Here is a 20,752-nt window from a genome sequence, read left to right on the forward strand (position 1 = left end):
AGTTGGTGGCTGATGCCTATAATCCTAGCTATGCAGGAGACTGAGAGCTGCGAGTCATGGTTCAAAGCCAACCTGAGCAGAAATGTCCCTGGGAGACTCTTATCTCCAGTTAACCACCAGAAAACTGGAAGTGGAACTGTGGCTCATAGTGGTAGAACACTAACCTTGAATGAACAAGCTCAGGGACAGTGCCTAATCCCTGAGTTCAAGCCATGGCTGACAAACAGATGTCAGATCCTGATTCCATTCCACTCCTTTTGGCCTCTGTACTTGTGATTGGTTGGGAGTCCACATGGAACCAGTATCTGGAAAATGAGCCATGTCTTCCTCCATTGAACTAACTCCCAGGGGTCTGCATAAAGAAAAAAAAAGAGCTTTGTTAGAATCTGAATTTAATAATTTTTTTTTAAAAATCCATCTCTAGAAGTATAATTAGTCCGTTTGGTTGATCAGCAAATTATTAGCTCCAGCTCCAGCTGTATCTATTCATTCAGATGAAGGCCATAGTGGTTCACACATCAGGGGTAAAGCATGCCCTCCCCAGGTTTAATCCTAGTTCCCTTTAAACTGTACATTTCCTCCTGTGCTGCTGAAAAACAGTAGTGTGACCTTCCCTGCTGTAGTCCCCACATGGGAATGGTTCCAGGAAGGAAACTGCTGGAGCAGTTGCTAGGGTAGGAATGGCCCTAGCATTATCATTCCCAGAGGAGAGAAAGCACTTTTGGGTGGAACACTGGGGAAGGGAATTTCAGAAGTATCATTTCCTAGAGGTCTAGAGCCAGATCAGAGGGTATCTCCTCACCACTGGTTTTAAGTCACTTATCCCTCAAGGCCACTAGACTACAGGCCTTGAGCACAGTGTTCACAAGGGACTTCTGTGGTGTCCCAAAAGAGGGTTCTGCTGGTGATCCTGTAACTCTTTGCCTTTTCTCCTGCTCTTTCACATTTTAAAGACCTCAAAAAAAAAATTCTTAGCGAGGCGTGGTGACTTATTAATGCCTACCTACTCAGGAGGTTGAGATCTGAGGATCAGAGTTCAAAGCCAGTCCGAGCACAAAAGGACCTGAGACTCTTATCTCCACTTAACCACTAGAAAACAGGAAATGGGGTTTGGCTCAAGGGTATGGTGATAGCCTCGAGCTGTAGAGCTCAGGGACATGTATAGGCCCATTCAAGCCCCATGACCCACCCCCAAAAAAAAAAAAAAAAGAAAGAAAAAAGAGTTCAAGCCAATTTTTGTGACTTAGAATCCAGAACTGGGTCCCAGGGTCCCGGTGATAACCGAAATCTCCAGGAGAGTTCTGACATCCCCTTCCTCAGCTTTCCAGTTCATGCAAAGCTAACTTCATTCTATCTTGTGCAGTTCTCAGCTACTCTGTGATACTCCTTCATAGCTGAGCCAGTGGTACCTGCCTAAAAGGCAACTTTAAGTTGCCTTGGCTTCCTGAAAGCCTGAGGAGTGCACTGTAACCACAGAGACAGGAACAATGTGATAGTAAATCTCCCTTGTGAAAGCTGTGGTGGAATGGTGCCAGGATTGTGCCACTCAAATCCCATAGCAAGGTGGAAGGGATGTTTGGGAATGCTATCAAAAGTATACGGGGTGGGGGCGGGGGGAGGGAAATGGGGACCAAGACATGTGAAAGGGTATCAATGTATGGGAATTAATTCACCATCTATCTGGCAAATATCATGTAACCCTTCTATTAATTACAATAATAAATATATGAAAAAAAAAGTATACGGGGCCCACATAACAGATTCTAGGAAGAGACTCTAGTCACTTGATGATGAGTATGTATGTACACACACACACACATGCACACACATTACTGTTTTAGCTGCTATCAGGGCATCATTTGCTTTGATTTAGCCTCAATTAAACATAGGTTATTTTGCTTCAGAGGCTGTCAGGTTAAGATATTATAAACCATGTTAATGGCCCAGTGAAGGCAGAGTTGAAAGCTCTCCTCCTCCCCAAGCATAGTAGCATAGATATGTGCCTTCCTGCTGGTGTTAGTGGTGACTGAGAAAAGGTACGTGTGGCTCTTTTATTTTTTCTGAAAACCATCTCACAACTTTACAGCAAAATTAAAAAAAAAAAAAAAAAAAAAGGCGTTTTTCTGGCCAGGAGTTTAGCCTAGTGGTAGAGTACTTGTCTAGCAGGCATGAAGACCAGGGTCCAATTCCTCAGTACCACATACATAGAAAAAAGCTAAATTGGTGCTGTGGCTCAAGTGGTAGAGCTCTAGCCTTGAAAAAGCCCAAGGACAGTGCTCAGGTGCTGAGTTCAAGCCACAGGATTGGTGGGGGGCAGGAAGGGGGAAGCATTTCACTTATCTAAACATTTTTTCAAAAATTATGTATCCTAGTACTGATGGCTCATACCTGTAATCCTGGCATCTCAGGAGGCTGAGATCTGAGGGTTGTGGTTCAGAGCCAGATGGGGCAGGAAAGTCCATGAGACTCTTATCTCCAATTAACTTTGAGCCATAGCTACACTAGAGCAACAGAACTCAGGCACAGTACCCAGGCCTTGAGTTCAAGCTCCATTGCTGACCAAAAGGAAGAAAAAGATAATGTGGTCAGGGAGTAATACCATTTGAAGAATAGGCTGAGGAGGGCAAGATAGTATACATAGCCTGGGTGTGGCTCACATCAAATACAAGATCTGGGGTATTGAGAATGGGTGGGTGAGTAGAAGTAGAAATTATTCCCCTTAGAAATGCCATGTAAGGGATGGGAGTTTGGCCTAGTGGTAGAGTGCTTGCCTAGCAAGCATGAAGACCAGGGTTCGATTCCTTGGTACCATGTATATAGAAAAAAAGCCAGAAGTGATGCTGTGGCTCATGTGGTAGAGCTCTAGCCTTGAGAAAGTCCAAGGACAGTGCTCAGGCCCCGAGCTCAAGCCCAGGACTGGCAAAAGAAAGAAAGAAAGAAAGAAAGAAAGAAAGAAAGAAAGAAAGAAAGAAAGAAAGAAAGAAAGAAAGAAAGAAATCCCATGTAAGCCAGGCCTGTGGCTCACACCTGTAATCCTAGCTACTCAGGAGGTTGAGATCTTATCTCCAATTAACTCTTATCTCCAGTTAACCTCTAGAAAATGAGAAATGGGGCTTGGCTCTAGAGTAGGGCAGTAGCCTTGGGCTGAAGAACTCAGGGACAATGCCCAGGTCCAGGGTAGGGCGGTAGCCTTGAGCTGGAGAGCTGAGGGACATTGTGATTCCTCAGTACCACATACATAAAAAATGCCAGAAGTGGTGCTGTGGCTCAATTTTAGAACAATAGCCTTGAGTAAAACCCAAGGACAGTGCTTAGGCCCTGAGTTCAGGCCCCAGGACTGACACAAAAAAAAGAAAGAAAAAAAAGAAAGAAAGAAAGAAGGAAGGAAGGAAATCAATCAATCCCATGTAAGGCTGGCACAGTAGCTTATGCCTGTAATCCTAGCTACTCAGAAGGCCAAGATTTTAGGATTGTGGTTCAAAGCCAGCCCAGGCACTAAAATCTGCGAGACTCTTATCCCCGGTTAACCACCAGAAAGCCAGAGCCACCAGAAGTGGCTCTGTGGCTGATTGGATAGGGTGGTAGCCTTGAGCTGAAGAGCTCAGGGACAACACGTAGGCCCAGAGTTCAAGTCCCACGACAGACAGACAGAATCCCATTTAAGTCAGGCACCATGGTGCAAGCCTGTAATCCTTACTGCTGAGGAGACTGAGATCTGAGAATCACAGTTCAAAGCCAGCCCTGGCCAGAAAGTCTGTGAAGACTCTTACCTTCAGTTAACCACTAAAAAGTCAGAAATACAGCTGTGGCTCAAGTGTTAGACTGCCAGTGAAGAAATTCAGGGACAGCTCACAGGCCTTAAGTTCAAGCCCCAGCACACACATATAAATTCCAGTCCACTACTCAGAGACTAGAGAAAATGCAGAGCTACATTTTCTATTGGTTTGACCTTTGTTGTTTCATTTAACCTCTCGGAACTTTGTTTATTTGTCCAGCTCAACATGAGGATGACGTCTGCCTGGCCTGTTCTGAGTTCATCTAAGCACAGTGTGTAGTGGGGTGTAAACTTGACAAGGAAGCAGGTTTCTCTACACTAATATTAATAGAATAATATTTAAGGTGATTTTTTGGCTCCCAAAGTTTAGTGTTTCATATGGACACTAGCCTAGCCTGTCGGTCCTCCCTTGGGGTACAGGGTTTCGGACTAGGTTGAAGCTGACATGAGTGATCTCAAAGATGAAAGATGACCCTTTGACTCACCACCCATGGTCCTTTGGCCTAGGCTGTAGTGAGCATCCAATGAGAAAGAAAGTGACTATGAAAGCATTCAGAGGATGAGCACTGTGACGTGAACTCATAGTGTTTAGGTGATTTAACACTACTGCATATCTTTATGAGGCAGAAATAGCTTCCTGTTTCCCATCCATGTGCTGGTAGATTGTTTCTTAAAAAGATCAAAAGCTGCGGGCACCTGTAATCTTAGCTACTCTGGAGGCTGAGATCACAGTTCAAAATGAGCCCAGGAAGCACAAAGCCAGCCTGGAGACTCTTATCTCCAATTAATCATTAGAAAAAATGAGAAGTGTGGCTGTGGCACAAGAGTAGGGCAGTAACCTTGAGCTAAAGAGCTCAGGGACAGCACCCAGGCCAGAGTTCAAGCCCTATGACACCCCCCCTCAAAAAAAACATCACAAGCCATGTGCCTTCATAGTCCTTCCCCTCATATCACCTTCTTACGAACCAGCTGTCTTCTGTTTTTCTTCTTTTATCTCATATATGTAACATTGACTGGAAACATTTGGCCTGCCAAGACTTGAATTTGGGCATATGGGGTTTCTCCCACAGCCCCTGATAGCATCACCAGCAAATAGAGCACAAGCTGTACATTCCCTGTATTCAGGAATGTTCTCCACCTCCTGGGAAAACCAGGACTGGCTCAATAAAAGTAGAAAGGCAAGTGAACTGCTAACTTTAAAAGGATTTTTTACCCTACTGTAACTTTTTGCTCATCAGTGCTGGGAACTGGCTCTTACTCTTAAAAAAGAATTTCCAGGGGCCAGGAGATTGGCCTAGTGGTAGAGCACTTGCCTAGCATGCATGAAGACCTGGGTTTGATTCCTCAGTACACATACATAGAAAAAGCCAGAAATGGTGTTGTGACTCAAGTGGTAGAGCTCTAGCCTTGAGAAAACCCAAGGATAGTGCTTAGGCCCTGAGTTCAAGCCAAAAAAAAAAAAAAAAGAAAGAATTTCCAGAGACGTTAAAGCACAATAGCAGTGATTCAAAGTGGCCAGGGCTTGTGGCATCTTAACCCAGACCGGGTGTTGTTTTAATCCTTCACATGGAAGGTAGGCCACAGCCCAATGAGCAAGCATTCACTGGAGATTAGGAGACGTAGTTAAATAACTAGCCTTGAGTCATTCAGGCAGAGATGGAATGTGGACTGGGCCATGTGACCCCAAAGCTTCTCCTGAGCCCACCCCCTCCTCTCTTCCTGCAAGTGGAAATTGCCACATGGGCACACAAAAGTCAAAAGTCTGAGGGGCAAGCGCTTCCTGTCAGCTCTGAGTGGGGCAGTCAGATATTAGACAGGAAAAGCACATTCGCATTCTGCTGTACTTACAATGTTCTCTATACCAGGAAGGAAATAACCCTAGGTATGAACATGGCTTCCATTAAGATAAATGGCTCCAACCCTGTGTGCATCCAAAAATCTATTGAAGAGATCAGTCTTTCATATGCCACATGCATTTGTTTTCTCGTTTCTTAGTTTAAAAAGACCAAGTGGTATGAGCAGCCTCTTGGGGAAAATTGGAGCCAAGAAGCAGAAAATGAGCACCCTTGAGAAGTCCAAATTGGACTGGGAAAGCTTCAAGGAGGAAGAAGGAATTGGTGAAGAGCTGGCCATCCATAATCGAGGGAAAGAGGGGTAAGAACTTGAAATGACTTATTGTAGAGGCACTCAGTTTGAGCCAGCAGGAACATGGGGAATGAAGAAATGAGAGTGCTTAGGTTGTTCTAACATGGAGGGGGTAAGTCCTACCATGGGTGAGGGAAGGAAGGTATATGAGAACATAACTTTTCCAGCCAGCATGTGTATCAAGCTGAGTTTGATGAATTACATCTCTAGTAAGCTGTAAGTTTCCTGGCTTATTCCCATGGTTGAAATCTAACTCAATGGTAGTAGCCTTGGCCTAACCTGAATCATTTGACCTTCTGAGAAGCCAGGCTAGTTCAAATGCTTGAGAAGTAAAGCCAGTGGAGTGCCTATGTGGTATAACATCATCATGATTTTTTGGTCTATTTCATTGTGGCCAAGGTGGGGCCTCACCCTTGACTGTCACCTGGATTATGTACCAGGCTCTTGGACATCATCCCAGGCTGTTGCCCTATCCCTTCCTTTCCACTGTGGAATACAAAGTGGATGTCTGTAAATTGCATCTAGTTGTAAAAATGGTCCCTTGCTTGTCACATTTGTTTTCCTAGTGATCGAATGAAAAACCAGGAAAGTATTAATAAGGTTACTACAGACGTGTCCATGGCTCCATGTCAATATTTTTTACACTTAACAGTGGAAGAAAGTGTGGCGTGCCCCTCCTACCATTTGGGTGTCCTCCCTGACTAAGATCTCCTCCCAGTACAGTAGGTATGTCTGAGGTTCAGCTCCATTGTCAGTATCACCACCTTCAGTAGTGCAGGCGGTTATGCATCTCTCACAAGATATGTAATATGTGTGTTACTTACATATATGCAATATGCCCAAAGCCCTTGAGGATACCTGCCACACATCAGTCTGAAGTAAGTACAAATCATCCATGTTATTAATAACCTATATTAAATTAAAAACAAGTTAGATATTTCCTTTACAGGTCATAGTTCTTTGTTGTTCTGTGTTGGGTTTGGGCTTCGTAGTCTTAGGGGACCTGAGACAGGTTGGGTAGCCCAGGTTGGCCTCATATAATCTCCCTGCCTCAGTCTCCTGAGTCATGGTATTGTGGATATGGGCCACCCCCTTGTTCAGGGGTCATATTTGTAAATGAGGCCTCAATATTATTTGAATGAGTCTAGGAACCAAACAACATGTTCAAATACTTTTTAGTGAAAAAAATATTTTATATGTCTGCTTAATTACCAAATCCAGGTCAGTCTGTCTGTGCCTCAAGACACAGGCAGAAGAGCTAAAGCTATTGGGGAAGCCCAGGACAAGCCAAAACATGAGTTGGGGTAATTTCTCTAAGAACAGGTGGCTCGGGGCCGGGAGTTTGGCCTAGTGGTTAAAGTGATTGCCTAGCATGCATGAAGACCCGAGTTCGATTCCTCGGTACCACATACATAGAAAAAAGCTGGAAGTGGTGCTGAGGCTCAAGTGGTAGAGCTCTAGCCTTGAGAAAGTCCAAGGACAGTGCTCAGGCCCTGAGCTGAGGCCCAGGACTGGCAAAAAAAAAAAAAAAAATAACAGGTGGCTCTGACATTTGCCCCACATCTCTAGCTCTGCTTCCCTGATCACTTCCTTCAGGGACCTCAGACACAGAGACAGTTCCAGTGTGTGCTACACTTCCTTGCTTCCTTGAGTGTTGATCATATAAGTTGGACAACATTCCTTCTACTTAAGCAAATAGAAGGTTTGTAAAAGTAAGGTGTGGACCTGTTGAAGATAAGAAGAGTTGATAACATACAGAATGGAGAGAAAACAAGATTAAGGGGCCATCTGCTCAAGGAGGACTTGTCAGGCACTGGAAAACCATGTAACTGATTTAGGGAATGACTAATAGCATGCCTCTTCTGTGCTCTGCTTTGCCCTCCTTCATCTAAAGCTCTTCAACACCACTGGATGATGTCATAAATCTGCCATAGATCCTGTGGTTTCTGTGCTCCACTCTGATCTTCTGGCCTGCTGTCAGGACAGGGACACACACACACACACACACACACACACATACCCCACAGTGCTCTGTAAAATACTTTATAATAATTCAGGTTTTCTTTTTTATTTTTTTTGCTTGAACTCAGGGCCTGGGCAATGTCCCTGAGCTTCTTTTGCTCAAGGCTAGTACTCTACCACTTGAGCCACAGTGCCACCTCTGGCTTTTTCTGTTTATGTGGTACCAAGGAATTGAACCCAGGGTTTCATACATGCTAGGCAAGCACTCTACCCCTAAGCCACATTCCCAGCACAGACTCAGTTTCTTATCTATAAACTTTAATATACCTCTCAAGGTTGTGGTGGGAATTAAATAAGTAACAGAAATGCCAGACATGTTTATAAATAGGAGTCCCCTCCCTTTCTCCCATCCCTAGTTCTCTGCCAAGACTGAGGCCTTACTGGGAAGTTCCATACTTTTTTTTTTTTTTTTTTTGGGTGGGCCATGGGGCTTGACCTCTGGGGGTCTGGGGGCTGTCCCTGAGCTCTTCAGCTCAAGGCTGCCACTCTACCCCTAGAGCTACAGCCCCACTTCCTCTTTTCTAGTGATTAACTGAATATGAGTCTGATGGGGCCGGGAGTTTGGCCTAGTGGTTGAGTGCACGAAGACCCGGGTTCGATTCCTCGGTACCACATACATAGAAAAAAGCCAGAAGTGGTGCTGAGGCTCAAGTGGTAGAGCTCTAGCCTTGAGAAAGTCCAAGGACAGTGTTCAGGCCCTGAGCTTAAGCCCAGGAGTGGCCAAAAAAAAAGTCTGATGGACTTTTTAGTTCCTGGGCTGGCTTTGAACCTTGATCCTCAAATCTCAGCCTCCTAAGTAACTAGGATTACAGGTGTAAGCCACCATGACCAGCAAGTTCCATGCTTTATCCCTTTAAATCCTTGCCAAGTCTTCAGGAATATTTTTCGTATGGTGGGAAATACAGCATGGGGGCATCTCCTCATCCACCTTCCTGGCTTCTCTTCTTTCCCTGGACATTCAACTATGGAGCCCTGGCCCTGAGAATCTGCCTCATCTTCCTTCCTAGAACAGCTCATAACAAGACTTGGCTATCATTTTCTGTTGATGACTTGAGAGTTCTCCTGCTTAACCATCTCACTGAATTCTAGACTTAGGTTTCTGCTGATTGGTTGATAGTTCCATCTGAATGTCCAAGCCACAAAGTATTTCAGGCCATCCCTCTCGTCCTCACCTCACCACTGCTCCTATACAAGCAGCAGATGTCTGCTCTCCTGCATCTACCTCTGAATATTTTTATCTATTCTCCACCAGTTGCTGAAATGTTAGTTTAAAAGTTTAGGCCAGGGGGCCGGAGTTTGGCCTAATTGTAGAGTGCTTGCCTCGCATGCACAAAGACCCGGGTTCGATCCCTTGATACCACATACATAGAAAAAAGCCGGAAATAGTGCTGAGGCTCAAATGATAGAGCTCTAGCCTTGAGAAAACCCAAGGACAGTGCTCAGGCCCTGAGTTCAAGCCCAGCACTGGCAAAAAAAAAAAAAAGGTAACCAGGCTCCATGGCTCACACCTGTAATCCTAGCTACTCAAGAGGCTGAGATCTGAGGATCAAGGTTCAAAGCCAGCCCAGGCACTAAAGTTCGTGAGACTCATATCTCCATTAACCATAGAAAATCATAAGTGGGGCTGAGGCTCAAGGAGTAGGATGGTAGCCTTGAGCTGAAGAGCCCAGGGACAGTGCCCAAGCCCAGAGTTCAAGCCCCACAATCAACCCTCCCCCCCAAAAAAAAGTACAGGCCATTGCAGGTTGCTAGTGGATCACACCTATAATCCTAGCTACTTAGGAGGCTGAGATCTGAGGATCTCCATTCAAAGCCAACCCAGCACAAAAGTCTATGAGACTCTTATCTCCAATTAACCACAGAAGTGGCACCGTGGCTCAAAGTGGTAGATTAGCCTTGAACAAAAGAGCTCAGGACCAGAGTTGAAGCCCCATGACCAACAACAAAAAATAGTAACCGGGTACCAGTGGCTCACACCTGAAATCTTAGCTACTCAGGACACTGAGATATGAGAATCTTGGTTCAAAGCCAGCCCTGGCACGAAAGTCTATGAGACTCTTACCTCCAGTTAACCACCAGAAAACCGGAAGTGGCATTGTGGTTCACAGTGATAGAGCACTAGCCTTGAGCAAAAAGCTCAGGAACAGTGCCTAGGCCCTGAGTTCAAGCCCCGGAACTGGTGGTAATAATAATGATAATAATAATAATAACAATAATAATAATAATAAATTGGTTGTGGGGCTTGAACTCAGGGAAGGGTGTTGTCCCTGAGTTTTTTTTGCTCAAGGCTAGCACTCTGCCACTTGAGCCACAGCATCACTTCTGGCTTTTTCTATTTATGTGGTACTAAAGAATCAAACCCAGGGCTTCATGCATGCTAGGCAAGCACTTTACCACTAAGCCATATTCCCAGCCCATGCCAATTTTTTTTTTTCGGGTCAGTTGTCGGGCTTGAACTCTGGGCCTGGGTGTTATCCCTGAACTGTGTTCAAGACTAGCACTCTACCATTTGAGCCACAGTGCCATTTCCAGTTTTCTGGTAGTTAATTGGAGATAAGAGTCTCAGGGACTTTTTGTGTCCAGACTGGCTTTGAACCATGAGAGTATTACAGGCATGAGCACCAGCTCCCGGCCCAATATTCTTTAAAAGCTAGGAATGGCATGTGGCTCATAATGGTCAAGCACTAGCCTTGAATACAAAAGCTCGGGAACAGTGCCTAGGCCCTGAGTTCCAACTCTAGGACCAACACTCCCCCACCCAAAAAAAATGAATGACTGAAAAGATTCGGGGGGGGGGGGGTGCTAATACATCATTGTCAGCAAGCAGGGTTGGTTTAAATGCCTGTCTAAGAGCAGTCATCTGTCTAGCGAGGAGCAGCTGCTTTTCCTCTGGTCCTTCCCCAGCTGCCCCTCAGCCTGTGCAGCATTCTAGGACCCCTGTCAGCAGACTGCATTTGAATGCTGAGCTTAGCTTCCTCTGATGTGTAACTTAGCATGCAGTGTCTTGCTGGTGTGCCTGGAGCAGCTTTGCAGTGCTGCCCAGCATGACCCAGCAAGCACAGTGGAGGGGCGAGGCATATAGTAAGAAGGGAAATATATGTTTTGTCACCAGCTGTGGCTGCTGTCCAGTTACACTGAAGGTCAGGGAGCCGAATGACTTGGAAACCAGGTGTTTTGTGACTCAGAGAGGCATGAAAGAAGTACCAACAAAACTCATTTTCTGGGGCTGGGAGTTTGGCCTAGTGGTAGAGTGCTTGCCTAGCATGCACGAAGAGCCGGGTTTGATTCCTTGGTACCACATATGTAGCAAAAAGCCAAAAGCCAGAAGTGGTGCTGTGGCTCAAGTGATAGAGCCCTAGCCTTGAGAAAATCCAGGGACAGTACTCAGGCCCTGAGCTCAAGCCCAGGACTGGTTTAAAAAAAAAAAAAAACTCATTTTCTTTTTCCAGAGAATCTGTCTCTACCACCCTTAGGAGTTCCTCTTCCAAAACCAGCCCAGCCTTGAGATAATATGAAAGAAAAGCCGTGGAGAAAAAAAATCATTAAAATACCCACCCTTTTAAGCCTGCCTATGACATCATTGCAAGTTAGCTCCTGGAGGCAGAGCAATGGCACGTCTGTGTTGGGCAGCTAGCTTCTTTCATTTCAATTTCTGAGGACAGAAGGCTACAATCCCATTCCATTAATCCAGAATGTTTCCTTCTTTGTAGAGTTAGGAACCAAAACCCATCACTTGCCACCCTGAGTATGTGCTCACCTGGGAACCAGGACTGGCAGCGCAACGTGCTGGAAGTAGTAACCCAGCACTTGAATGTCCTGTGACCTGAGCCTGCCTCAGGTGGCCCTTTTCCTCTCTAGTGTGTGGGGGGGTCCGGGAGGAGCAGTGTCTTGTGGGTGTCTAGCCAGAATGCTAACTGGGTGTTGGAGTTTTGGGAGGTCAGCTGACCACGGAGCCCTCCCAGCCCAGAGCCTAGTGCCCTCTAAGTGGGTCTCTGCCTTCCCGGATGGCAATCCCCCCCCCCACTTTCTTTGTCCTTCATTTCCAAATCTCCTCCACTTTCCTTTGTTCTGGATTTCTGGGAAATTGTGGCCAGAAATGTAATTTGGGCTGAAAGATACAAAAGGTATTTAAACCTGTGTGTCTAACCTGGTTATAAAAGAAAAACCTAGAAAAATAAATCCCACTGGTCCTTAATGATATTGGCATATTTTGTTAATGAAAATAAAGAACTGCTGCTTAACTGGGCCACAAAAGATAACTGCAGCAGAAAAAGGCGCAGTGTTCCCTCACCCCCACCCCCATGCTTCCCTGTGGACTGGATTTAATCAGGCTGCTCCCCTGGGCACAGGCCACAAGCACACCAAGACAGAAAATGAGCAAGAGCACAGTTGCCATCACACTTGTCAGCCAGTGGGTCTGTGACGGAACTGTGGCCCACTTCTAAAGTGCCTTAAAACCCATGAGTCCCAGCAGAACTGGGTGAGCCCTCAGGAGGCCTTTGAGACAGCCCTTCTTTCTGGAACCTCTGTTGCAACTGTCCTGAGGACTGAGGCTCTGGAGGTGAAGCCATCCCAATCCAAAAAAAGACGAAAGAACTCCAAAACCACCCTAATAACTTTATTGTTTACAAAGCATGTCTCCCAGTTTTCATTGCAAAGTCTATAGGATCTTGTTTTGTTTTCTTCTTTTGTGCTTGTAGTGGGGCTTGAACTCAGGGATTTATGCTCAGCTTTTTCTACTCATAGCTTGAGCTCTACCACTTGAGTCATATCTCCAGTCCACCATTTTGCTGATTAATTGAAGGTAGAGTTTGTCAGATTGTACGTATATTGTCCCAGAGCACAAGCAGTAAATATCAAAGGCACTCATCCTCAGTTCCCTTTCTGTGTCTTGGCACTAAAGGAACCCCTGCCCATTGCGGGGTTTGTTTGTTTATGGTCATTTCTTGGTGGTGAACCAAGATTGTCACAGGATCCTGTTAGCAGCTGCTGGTGGCTGTGAGTAGGAAAATGAGGTCTCCAGCCCTGTCTGGATGGTCTTTGTGGGGGTTGTACCCTGGGAATCCAGTTGCGTCCTGCGCTTGCTGGCAGCGTAACTCTTCATCAAGGTTAGAGTTACTGCTTGCTAATAACACACACACCACAAGTCCCTCATGCATACTGTAGTGTGAGCCAGGTGGCTCACAGCTGTCACCCTAACTACTCAGAAGGTTGTGATCTGAGGGTCAAAGTTCAAAGCCAGCCCTCGAAGAAAAGTCCTCGTGTAGTTCTTACCTTCAATGAATCACTCCAAAACAAAGTGGCACTGTGGCTCAAAGTGGTAGAGCACTAGCCTTGAACAGAAGAGCTCAAGGAATACCATAGAGATAGTGTTGTGCTCAACACTATGTATACAATTTCACGTAATCCACACAGCCCTCCCTACAGAAGGTTCTTCTTTCTTGTTATCGTTGTTGTGTATTAGGAAACAGAATTAGTGGCTTGCCTAGAGTCATGCAACCAGCCAGTGATAGTCAAGATTTGTAACTCAGTGCCTTCTGGCCCATAGGGAATGAGTATAAGGCTAATGGCTGTGTGTGTGGCTGGCAAGCAGGTAAAATGGGCCTTACTGCACATGATGCTGTTGGGAGGGGAATAAAGGCCTGAACCTAAGCAAGAAACACAGGTTCCTGACCCTGGTAACATTCTCACTGTAAACATAATAACCTTGCAGTGACAGATGCACATTTTATGCTGTGCAACAGAAGAAAAATTAGTGCAGAGATTCAATTATGTCTCCCATTTTCAATGGCACTTTTGCTCTCTCAGTACATTAATTAGCAGAAATCTCCTCCCCCAAAGCAAATTGCAGCATACTTAATGGCTAAAAGGTACATTAAAATGCAGCTGGGTCTCATTAAGCAGCCAGCCTTACTGCTCACCAGCATGCCTCCTGCTTCAGCTCTGCTTCTCTCCTTCCCACTCTGCCTGGGATTGCCTGCCGCGGCCCCAGAGCCCCAACAGAGGGCCAGCCTTCTAAGGGGATCCTCCTTATGTGTGACATTGGAGGAAGAAGCTCTTGATCATAATCTCATTCCTTAAATGACTTTAGGGGAAGACCTGTCCTGTCATCCCTGCTGAAACAGCTGGGCCCCAGCCAGAGTGGAGGACCAGGAAGAGAAGCAAGCAGTAGTCAGAGTTAGTTAAGCACAATTAAAGGGTCCAGCTCATAAACCACACATCAATGCTTGGGAGTCTTCTTTCTGTCCTATTCGACCTGCTCTCTAAAGCACATTTTTTTGTGTCGTGAGGAATGGATAAGATGTGTAGCTTTCCCTCACCCACCAAGAAAACACCTCCAAGGCCAGGAAATGGAGCATCACCATGTTGCTGTGGAGAAAAATGAGGCTGAGCAAGGCTATCTCATCCAGCATTTCCCAGCTTATGTGTTGACCATTTTTTATTTTCACTTAGTCTTGTTATAAATGAATGACTTCTGGACACTGAACCTCTGATGTACTTTCCCTTGGATATACTTGTTGCTCTGTCCTTTGCGTTTGATTTGTACCTATATCTAGGCCAGAATCGTTCTCAGGGGTGGTTTGGATGGTAGTACAGAATCTCCATCCTTCCAGACTTGCCATGCTCATCTGCTTGCATTTACTGCAGCCTGGTTTATTCCTGGGGTAGGACAGTTCAGGTTTCTGTTGACAATACTAACACGTGCTTTTCTCATCTTCTTCCAGGTACATTGAACGGAAAGCTTTTCTAGACCGAGTGGACCACAGACAGTTTGAAATTGAGCGAGATCTCAGACTGAGCAAAATGAAACCATGATGCTCTGGGGAGAATCTGTAGCAGCTTAATCCTGTTGACAATGTGAGCTTTCTGTGTGTCTCTGAAATGGTTCCAGTGTTCCTCATCCCCTTACCTAGCAAGGCCTTTTTTCTACATTGAAGTTCTGTTTATATATCTTATGCTCATGTGATTTCATTCATTTGACTTCTAAAAGTTTGTTGTTAAATAAATAAATAAAAGTTGGACTTCTACAAGGCTGGTCAAGGTGAAGCTGTTACTTACCTTCCATTTGCTGGGCTGCAGAGTATGACCCCAACCCAGTCAGGACATCTCAGGCCTTACCTAGCAACCACACCTGATTGACAGTAGAGCAGTATAGGCTGTGACCAAATGGGTGGCCTGTGAGGTCTCAGTTGTTGTCCTATATTGGAACACAGCAAGAACAGAGCGAGGTCCTTTAACCTAAGCCTAGCCAGAGTGGGCAAGGTATGACCTCCAGATTCTAAGGCAGAGCCAGCCAAGACTCGAGGCAAGCAAGATCTCCCAGTAGTGCTGTCATGCATCTCGCACTGCTCATTGCCTGTGGGATACTGCCTGTTCTCCGTGTGCTTCATCCTTCTTTTGCCCAGTTCTTCACTTCAGGGCTAATGTATCCACGGACATGAGCAGGCTTCTCTCCCTGTTGGAAAATTATCCAGAATCCTCTAAATAATTGGTACTAAACTCATGATAAATTAGGGTTTCTTCTTGTAGCAAATGTTCACATCTTTGAAGCTTAAGTCAGGATGAAAGTTGCAAGAAAGGTGTATTCCCCATGGATGGGCTACTCCCGGCGTGGGGCGCGAAGATCCCAGCTGTGTGCCTGGGCCTTGCCTGCCCATCTTCTGCTCTGCATTCCATGGCAGCCATGGCTCTGCTGTCTAGCAATGGATGCATCTTTTCCACCCATCTCCATGCAGAGACTCTGCATCATGAGTCTTCTGAAAAGTCCCTCTGGTCTTCCTTTGGACAGAATCTTGCCACCTTTTGCCCTGTTCCTGACACAGATGCCCTCACAGTATCCCCCATTTAAACTGTCATTTACCCTGTGTCATCCAGCCATGGAGTATCTCAACCTCCTGTACTGAATGTACTTAGGCTCATTGGTGATTCACGTGCCCAGGGTGACACGGGTACATGCACATTTAAAAAGGCACGTGTACACCTAAGAACGAATGTATTTCACTCACTGGTAGCCTCAGGGCAGCCCTGGGTCATATCTGGGCCATCGCTTCACCTTGCACAGTAGAGTGGAACATTGTGGGGGATGGTATTTCCCTGCCCTGGAAGGCAGGCTGGAAGGAAGGAAATGAGAATTAGGTGATAGGTCGGCCAACCGGTGTCCCCTGCACACTCTCTTTGTCATGGACTACTAACTTTTCTCCATTTGTTCTTTAAAATTGTCCCTGGGAAGTGAGTAGGCTAGAGACGAAACAAGAGGAGCCATGTGCTGGTAATTATGGAAGCTGGAAGAGGAGTGGATTCTGTCCATTCCTTTCTCTGCTTTTATAGAGATACGATTTTTTTCCTAACTAAAAACCCATGGCTGGGCACCAATGACTCATGCCTGTATCCTAGCTACTCAGGAGACTGATACCTGAGGATCATGATTCAAAGCCAGCCAAGGCAGGAAGTCCCAAGACTCCCCCAACTAATCACTAGAAAACTGAAAGTAGCACTGTGGCTCAAAAATGGTAAAGGACTAGCCTTGAGCAAAAAAGCTCAAACAGCGGAGTTGGAAGTTTGGCCTAGTGGTAGAGTTCTTGCCTAGCATGCACGAAGACCCGGGTTTGTTTCCTTGGTACCACAAATGTAGAAAAGCTGGAAGTGGTGCTGTGGTTCCAGTGGTGGAAGCCCAAGGATACGTTCCTGCTGCTGCTGAGTCCACTGCCTCCTAAGCAGGTCTAGTGTTGAACAACTGTCAAGGGAAGCTTTGTAGATCCTGGGCCACCTTATCTTCCCAGACTTTGAAGTGCCTCCTCTGCCCCTTTGTTCACTCCTTACTATAAATAGTCAAGTTCAAGGGACTGAGGAACTGGCCAGCAAGGCAAGCTCCCTGGCTGGGCAGGAGCAGCTGGTGTCTAAACATCCATGGGGTAGCTGAGGCACCTGGTCCTTCCTCAGGCCTTCTCTTGCACGTGGGTGCTTCTGTGAACTCACTAGTGCCTGTGGCAGCATCTGCCACATTGCTACCTGTCCTAGCTGCTTTTTATCTCTCGGAGTACTGAACTGCTTTCTCCACAGACAAGGCCTGGCGGGGTGGTCAGGCTGATTAAAGTGTGTTCATCTTTTAAATAATTACTGTTTGAGAGGCCGGGAGTTTGGCCTAATGGTAGAGTGCTTGCCTAGCATACATGAAGACCTGCGTCTGATTTCTCGATATCACATACATAGAAAAAGCCGGAAGTGGTGCTGTGGTTTAAGTGGTAGAGCTCTAGCCTTGAGAAAACCCAAGGACAGTGCTCAGGCCTTGAGCTCAAGCCCAGGACTGGCAAAATAAAAATAATTATTATTATTACTCTTTGATGATCAGGGTATGGCTCAGTGGTAGAAGCCTTGTCTAGCATAAAGGGCCCTAGATTCAATCCCCACTGCTGCAAATAATAATGATCATTTAATGTACTCATTACCTGACATAATATGGTAACCACTCTATACGGTACCTTAGTAATAACAGCAAAATTGCATTTTAGAATAATAATTACTTTTGGACAGGTGCCAGTGGCTCACACTTCTGCAATCCTAGCAATTTAGGAAGGAAAAACCAGAAAGATTGCAGTTTGAGGCAAAAACCTTGGCAAAAAACATTCATGAGACCCCATCTCAGCAAATAAAAAATTGAGCACGGGGACCAGGAGTTTGGCCTAGTGGTAGAGTGCTTGCCTAGCATGCACAAAGACCTGGGTTTGATTCCTCGGTACCACATATATACTAAGATCCAGAAGCTCAAATGGTAGAGCTTTAGCCTTAAGAAAGTCCCAGGACTGGCAAAAAAAAAAAATGGAGCATGGTGGCACGTACTTGTCATTCCAGGTGCAGTGAGAGAAACATAAATAGCAAACAGTGAAACCGTTTCTCAAAAATAACTAGAGCAAGCTGGGCACGGTGGCGCACACCTATAATTGTAGCTAGGAGGCTAAGAACTGAGAGTCGAGGGTCAAAGCCAGAGGGACAGAAAAGTCTGTGAGCAGGCTGGGAGTTTGGCCTAGTGGTAGAGTGCTTGCCTAGCATGCACGAAGACTCGGGTTCAATTCCTTGGTACCACATACATAGAAAAAAGAAAAAAGGGGCCGGGAGTTTGGCCTAGTGGTTAAAGTGCTTGCCTAGCATGCATGAAGACCCGGGTTCGATTCCTCGGTACCACATACATAGAAAAAAGTCGGAAGTGGTGCTGAGGCTCAAGTGGTAGAGCTCTAGCCTTGAGAAAGTCCAAGGACAGTGCTCAGGCCCTGAGCTCAAGCCCAGGACTGGCAAAAAAAAAAAAAAGAAAAGTCTGTGAGCCTCTTATCTCTAATAAACTACACCAAAATGCTGGAAGTGGTGCTGTGGCCCAAGTGGTAAAGCCTTGAGGAGAAGAAGCTCAGGGACAGCACCTAGTTGAAGCCCAACCACCAAAAAGAAAGAAAGAAAGAAAGAAAGAAAGAAAGAAAGAAAGAAAGAAAGAAAGAAAGAAAGAAAGAAAGGAAGGAAGGAAGGAAGGAAGGAAGGAAGAAAGGGAAGGGAAGGCCTGACTCAACCAGTGGAATGTACTAATTCAAAATTCTAGTGCCACTAAAACAATTGCCATTTTAGGGAACAGAATTGTAGCTTCGTGGTTAGAGCACTTGCCTGGCATGAAAGGCTCTGGGTTCAATCTCTAGCACTATATGGAGGGGGGAAAATTACCTTTTATCCACACCTTGTTTGAACCATGGCAGATACTGCCTAGGCCCTAAGTTGTGAAAAAAACAAGTAATACTTGATCTAGTTCTTTACATCCACATTTAGTGAAAGCTCACTGTCAAAGGAAGTGGTGTCCCTTTACCCAGGAGTTGGGAATTGTCAAGGAAATGTTTGCAGGAAATGGAAAGAATGAGTCAGGGCTCTGGGATAGTTGGTCAGCTGCTGACCCTCGCTGTGGCTTCCAAGGCTGATGAGACCCAAACCAGGACACTGCACTGTCCTGCAGGGTCCCCTGACTCCCAAGGAGTTGTCTCCTGGCCATCAATCTCGGTCCCTTTCGTGTCTCAGATGAAGATGTCACATTGGCAGAGCATCCGCTACCTTCTCATTACAGAAGAAGCTGCCCTAAAATAATGTAAGATTAAAGATGGAAACAAGCCTCATTCTGTGCTCTGCTCACCTAATTCCTGAGGAATGCAGTGTGCCAATTAGGAACGCTGAAGAAAAGCCTCCAGGGACCCATGAGGACACATTAAAAACTAGATCTGGAATGAGCGAGCTCTCGGATGTCAGAGCTAAGAAGGAGAAAGTGGAGCAAGGGCCTGGCAGCCCCTTAGCTGGAGGTCTGTGTGTACAGGAGATGAGCTGAGTGGCAAGCGCTACAGGAGGACCAGGAAACCCCCAGAGAACTGAGTGATCAGTGGGCCTGCGAGACCAGGGCACAAGCTCCCCACCAGCTAAGCTGGCTGCCTGGCCCCAGGGAACATGATAGGTCAGTGTGCTGAGCTGTGGTGGGTGATGTGTGCGGTGGCATTCATGGCCTGGTTGGTGCCATCAGTTAGGACAGGGCATAATAGGACGACAGGTTTTGGATAGTGTAGTCCTGCTCTGCCAGAGCTCCAGAGTGCTTGACAAGTGTTGTCCTGAGCTGTGGGTCAAAACACCAGAAGTAAACAAACCTGAAGTTCTGTGAGGATGGAGGACTCCCTGAAAAGGGGTGGTGCTCCCTCCTCCACTGTCCATTTGAGTCTCCCCAGTTTCCAGAGCAGGAAGTTGGCTGGAGGTCATCAGAGCCAGCTGGTGGGCACACGCATGGCACATGAGCAGAGGGTCATGTGAAGGGACAAGATGGTACCTTGTGGCTCCCGCCACAGTATTTCATGATTCCTGCTGGGAGGGGAGGACTCCAGTGCCAAGGAGAGGAAACTGGCACAGAGCACAACCAGTGGTGCCCTGGCCGCAGCTCCGGTCCTGGAACCCTGTCTGCCCTGGCCAGAGCCCAGGAGAAGTGCAAGGGAGGCCATCACAGAAAACCAGGCTGTGCTCCATGAAGACACAGCTGTGCCAGGGGGTATCAGGGCACTGCCCTCTGTACTTGGAAACAGCTTGGCTTTGGGAAATTGGAGCGGGGGGGGGGGGGGAGGGGGAAGGGGGGCACATACGCAGGGAGTGGAAAAAGTGTCCAGGCCCAGAGTTCAAGCCCCAGTACCAGCACAAAAAAAAAAAAAGATTGCTGAGAATATGTACTACTTCACTGCCTACTTCTCAAGATTTTATTAAGTGAAACAACCTAAGTATTAAGATGCTGTAATTAAATTGCACACCTTGGCCCTTGAAAGCCAATCTTAGGGGGCAAAAATTAGGATGCGTTGAAGAATACTTTGATTATGCCTAATAAATGTGGAGTGTACCTGGCTCACAACAGCAGACTCTCCTCCTTGGTTTGCTCCAGGCAAGTCCTAGCACACATGCAAAGAAGCAAGATTCCTTGTAATCATAAAAAGCCTAGAAACCCTTGGAGTGGAGGAAAACCCTTTTTCTCTACCCTCAGGGTCTCCAGCTGGGCCTAAGAATTCAACTGACATAGATAGGTTAACAGAAGGAGAAAAAAGTATTCAAGCTTTGGATCTTTCTTTTACACATGTGTGGGAGTCCTCAGTAAGAAATAGGAAAACCCAGGGATACAGAGTTGATTATTTATGTCCTGTGTCTGCCAAAGAGTAGAGAGAACCTGAGGAGGCAGAGGAGCCAGGGCTGCGATAAGGGATGAGTGGGGAGTAGCTAGAAGGATAAGGGTGAGCCTGTTGGAACAGATTTCTCTGAGTCTGACCT

General features: G+C 46.2%; 1 protein-coding gene across 2 annotated transcripts in view; it reads left to right on the forward strand.

The window, feature by feature from the left end:
* The window catches only part of Cfdp1 (chromatin remodeling protein CFDP1), an 82,632-nt gene extending 67,659 nt beyond the window's left edge, over positions 1 to 14,973 (forward strand). The window contains exons 6-7 of one of the 2 annotated variants that reach the window (XM_090357265.1): positions 5,771 to 5,929; positions 14,668 to 14,973. In XM_090357265.1, the coding sequence (XP_090213391.1) occupies positions 5,771 to 5,929; positions 14,668 to 14,758 (250 nt within the window). In that variant the 3' untranslated portion in view covers positions 14,759 to 14,973. The remainder of the gene's footprint in view (positions 1 to 5,770; positions 5,930 to 14,667) is intronic. The other variant, XM_090357266.1, reaches the window with a different exon arrangement.
* Positions 14,974 to 20,752: the final 5,779 nt, after the last annotated feature.

Source organism: Megascapheus bottae, chromosome 24 (genome assembly GCF_031878675.1).
Source record: "Megascapheus bottae isolate mThoBot1 chromosome 24, mThoBot2.hap1, whole genome shotgun sequence".
Classification (NCBI taxonomy): domain Eukaryota; kingdom Metazoa; phylum Chordata; class Mammalia; order Rodentia; family Geomyidae; genus Megascapheus; species Megascapheus bottae.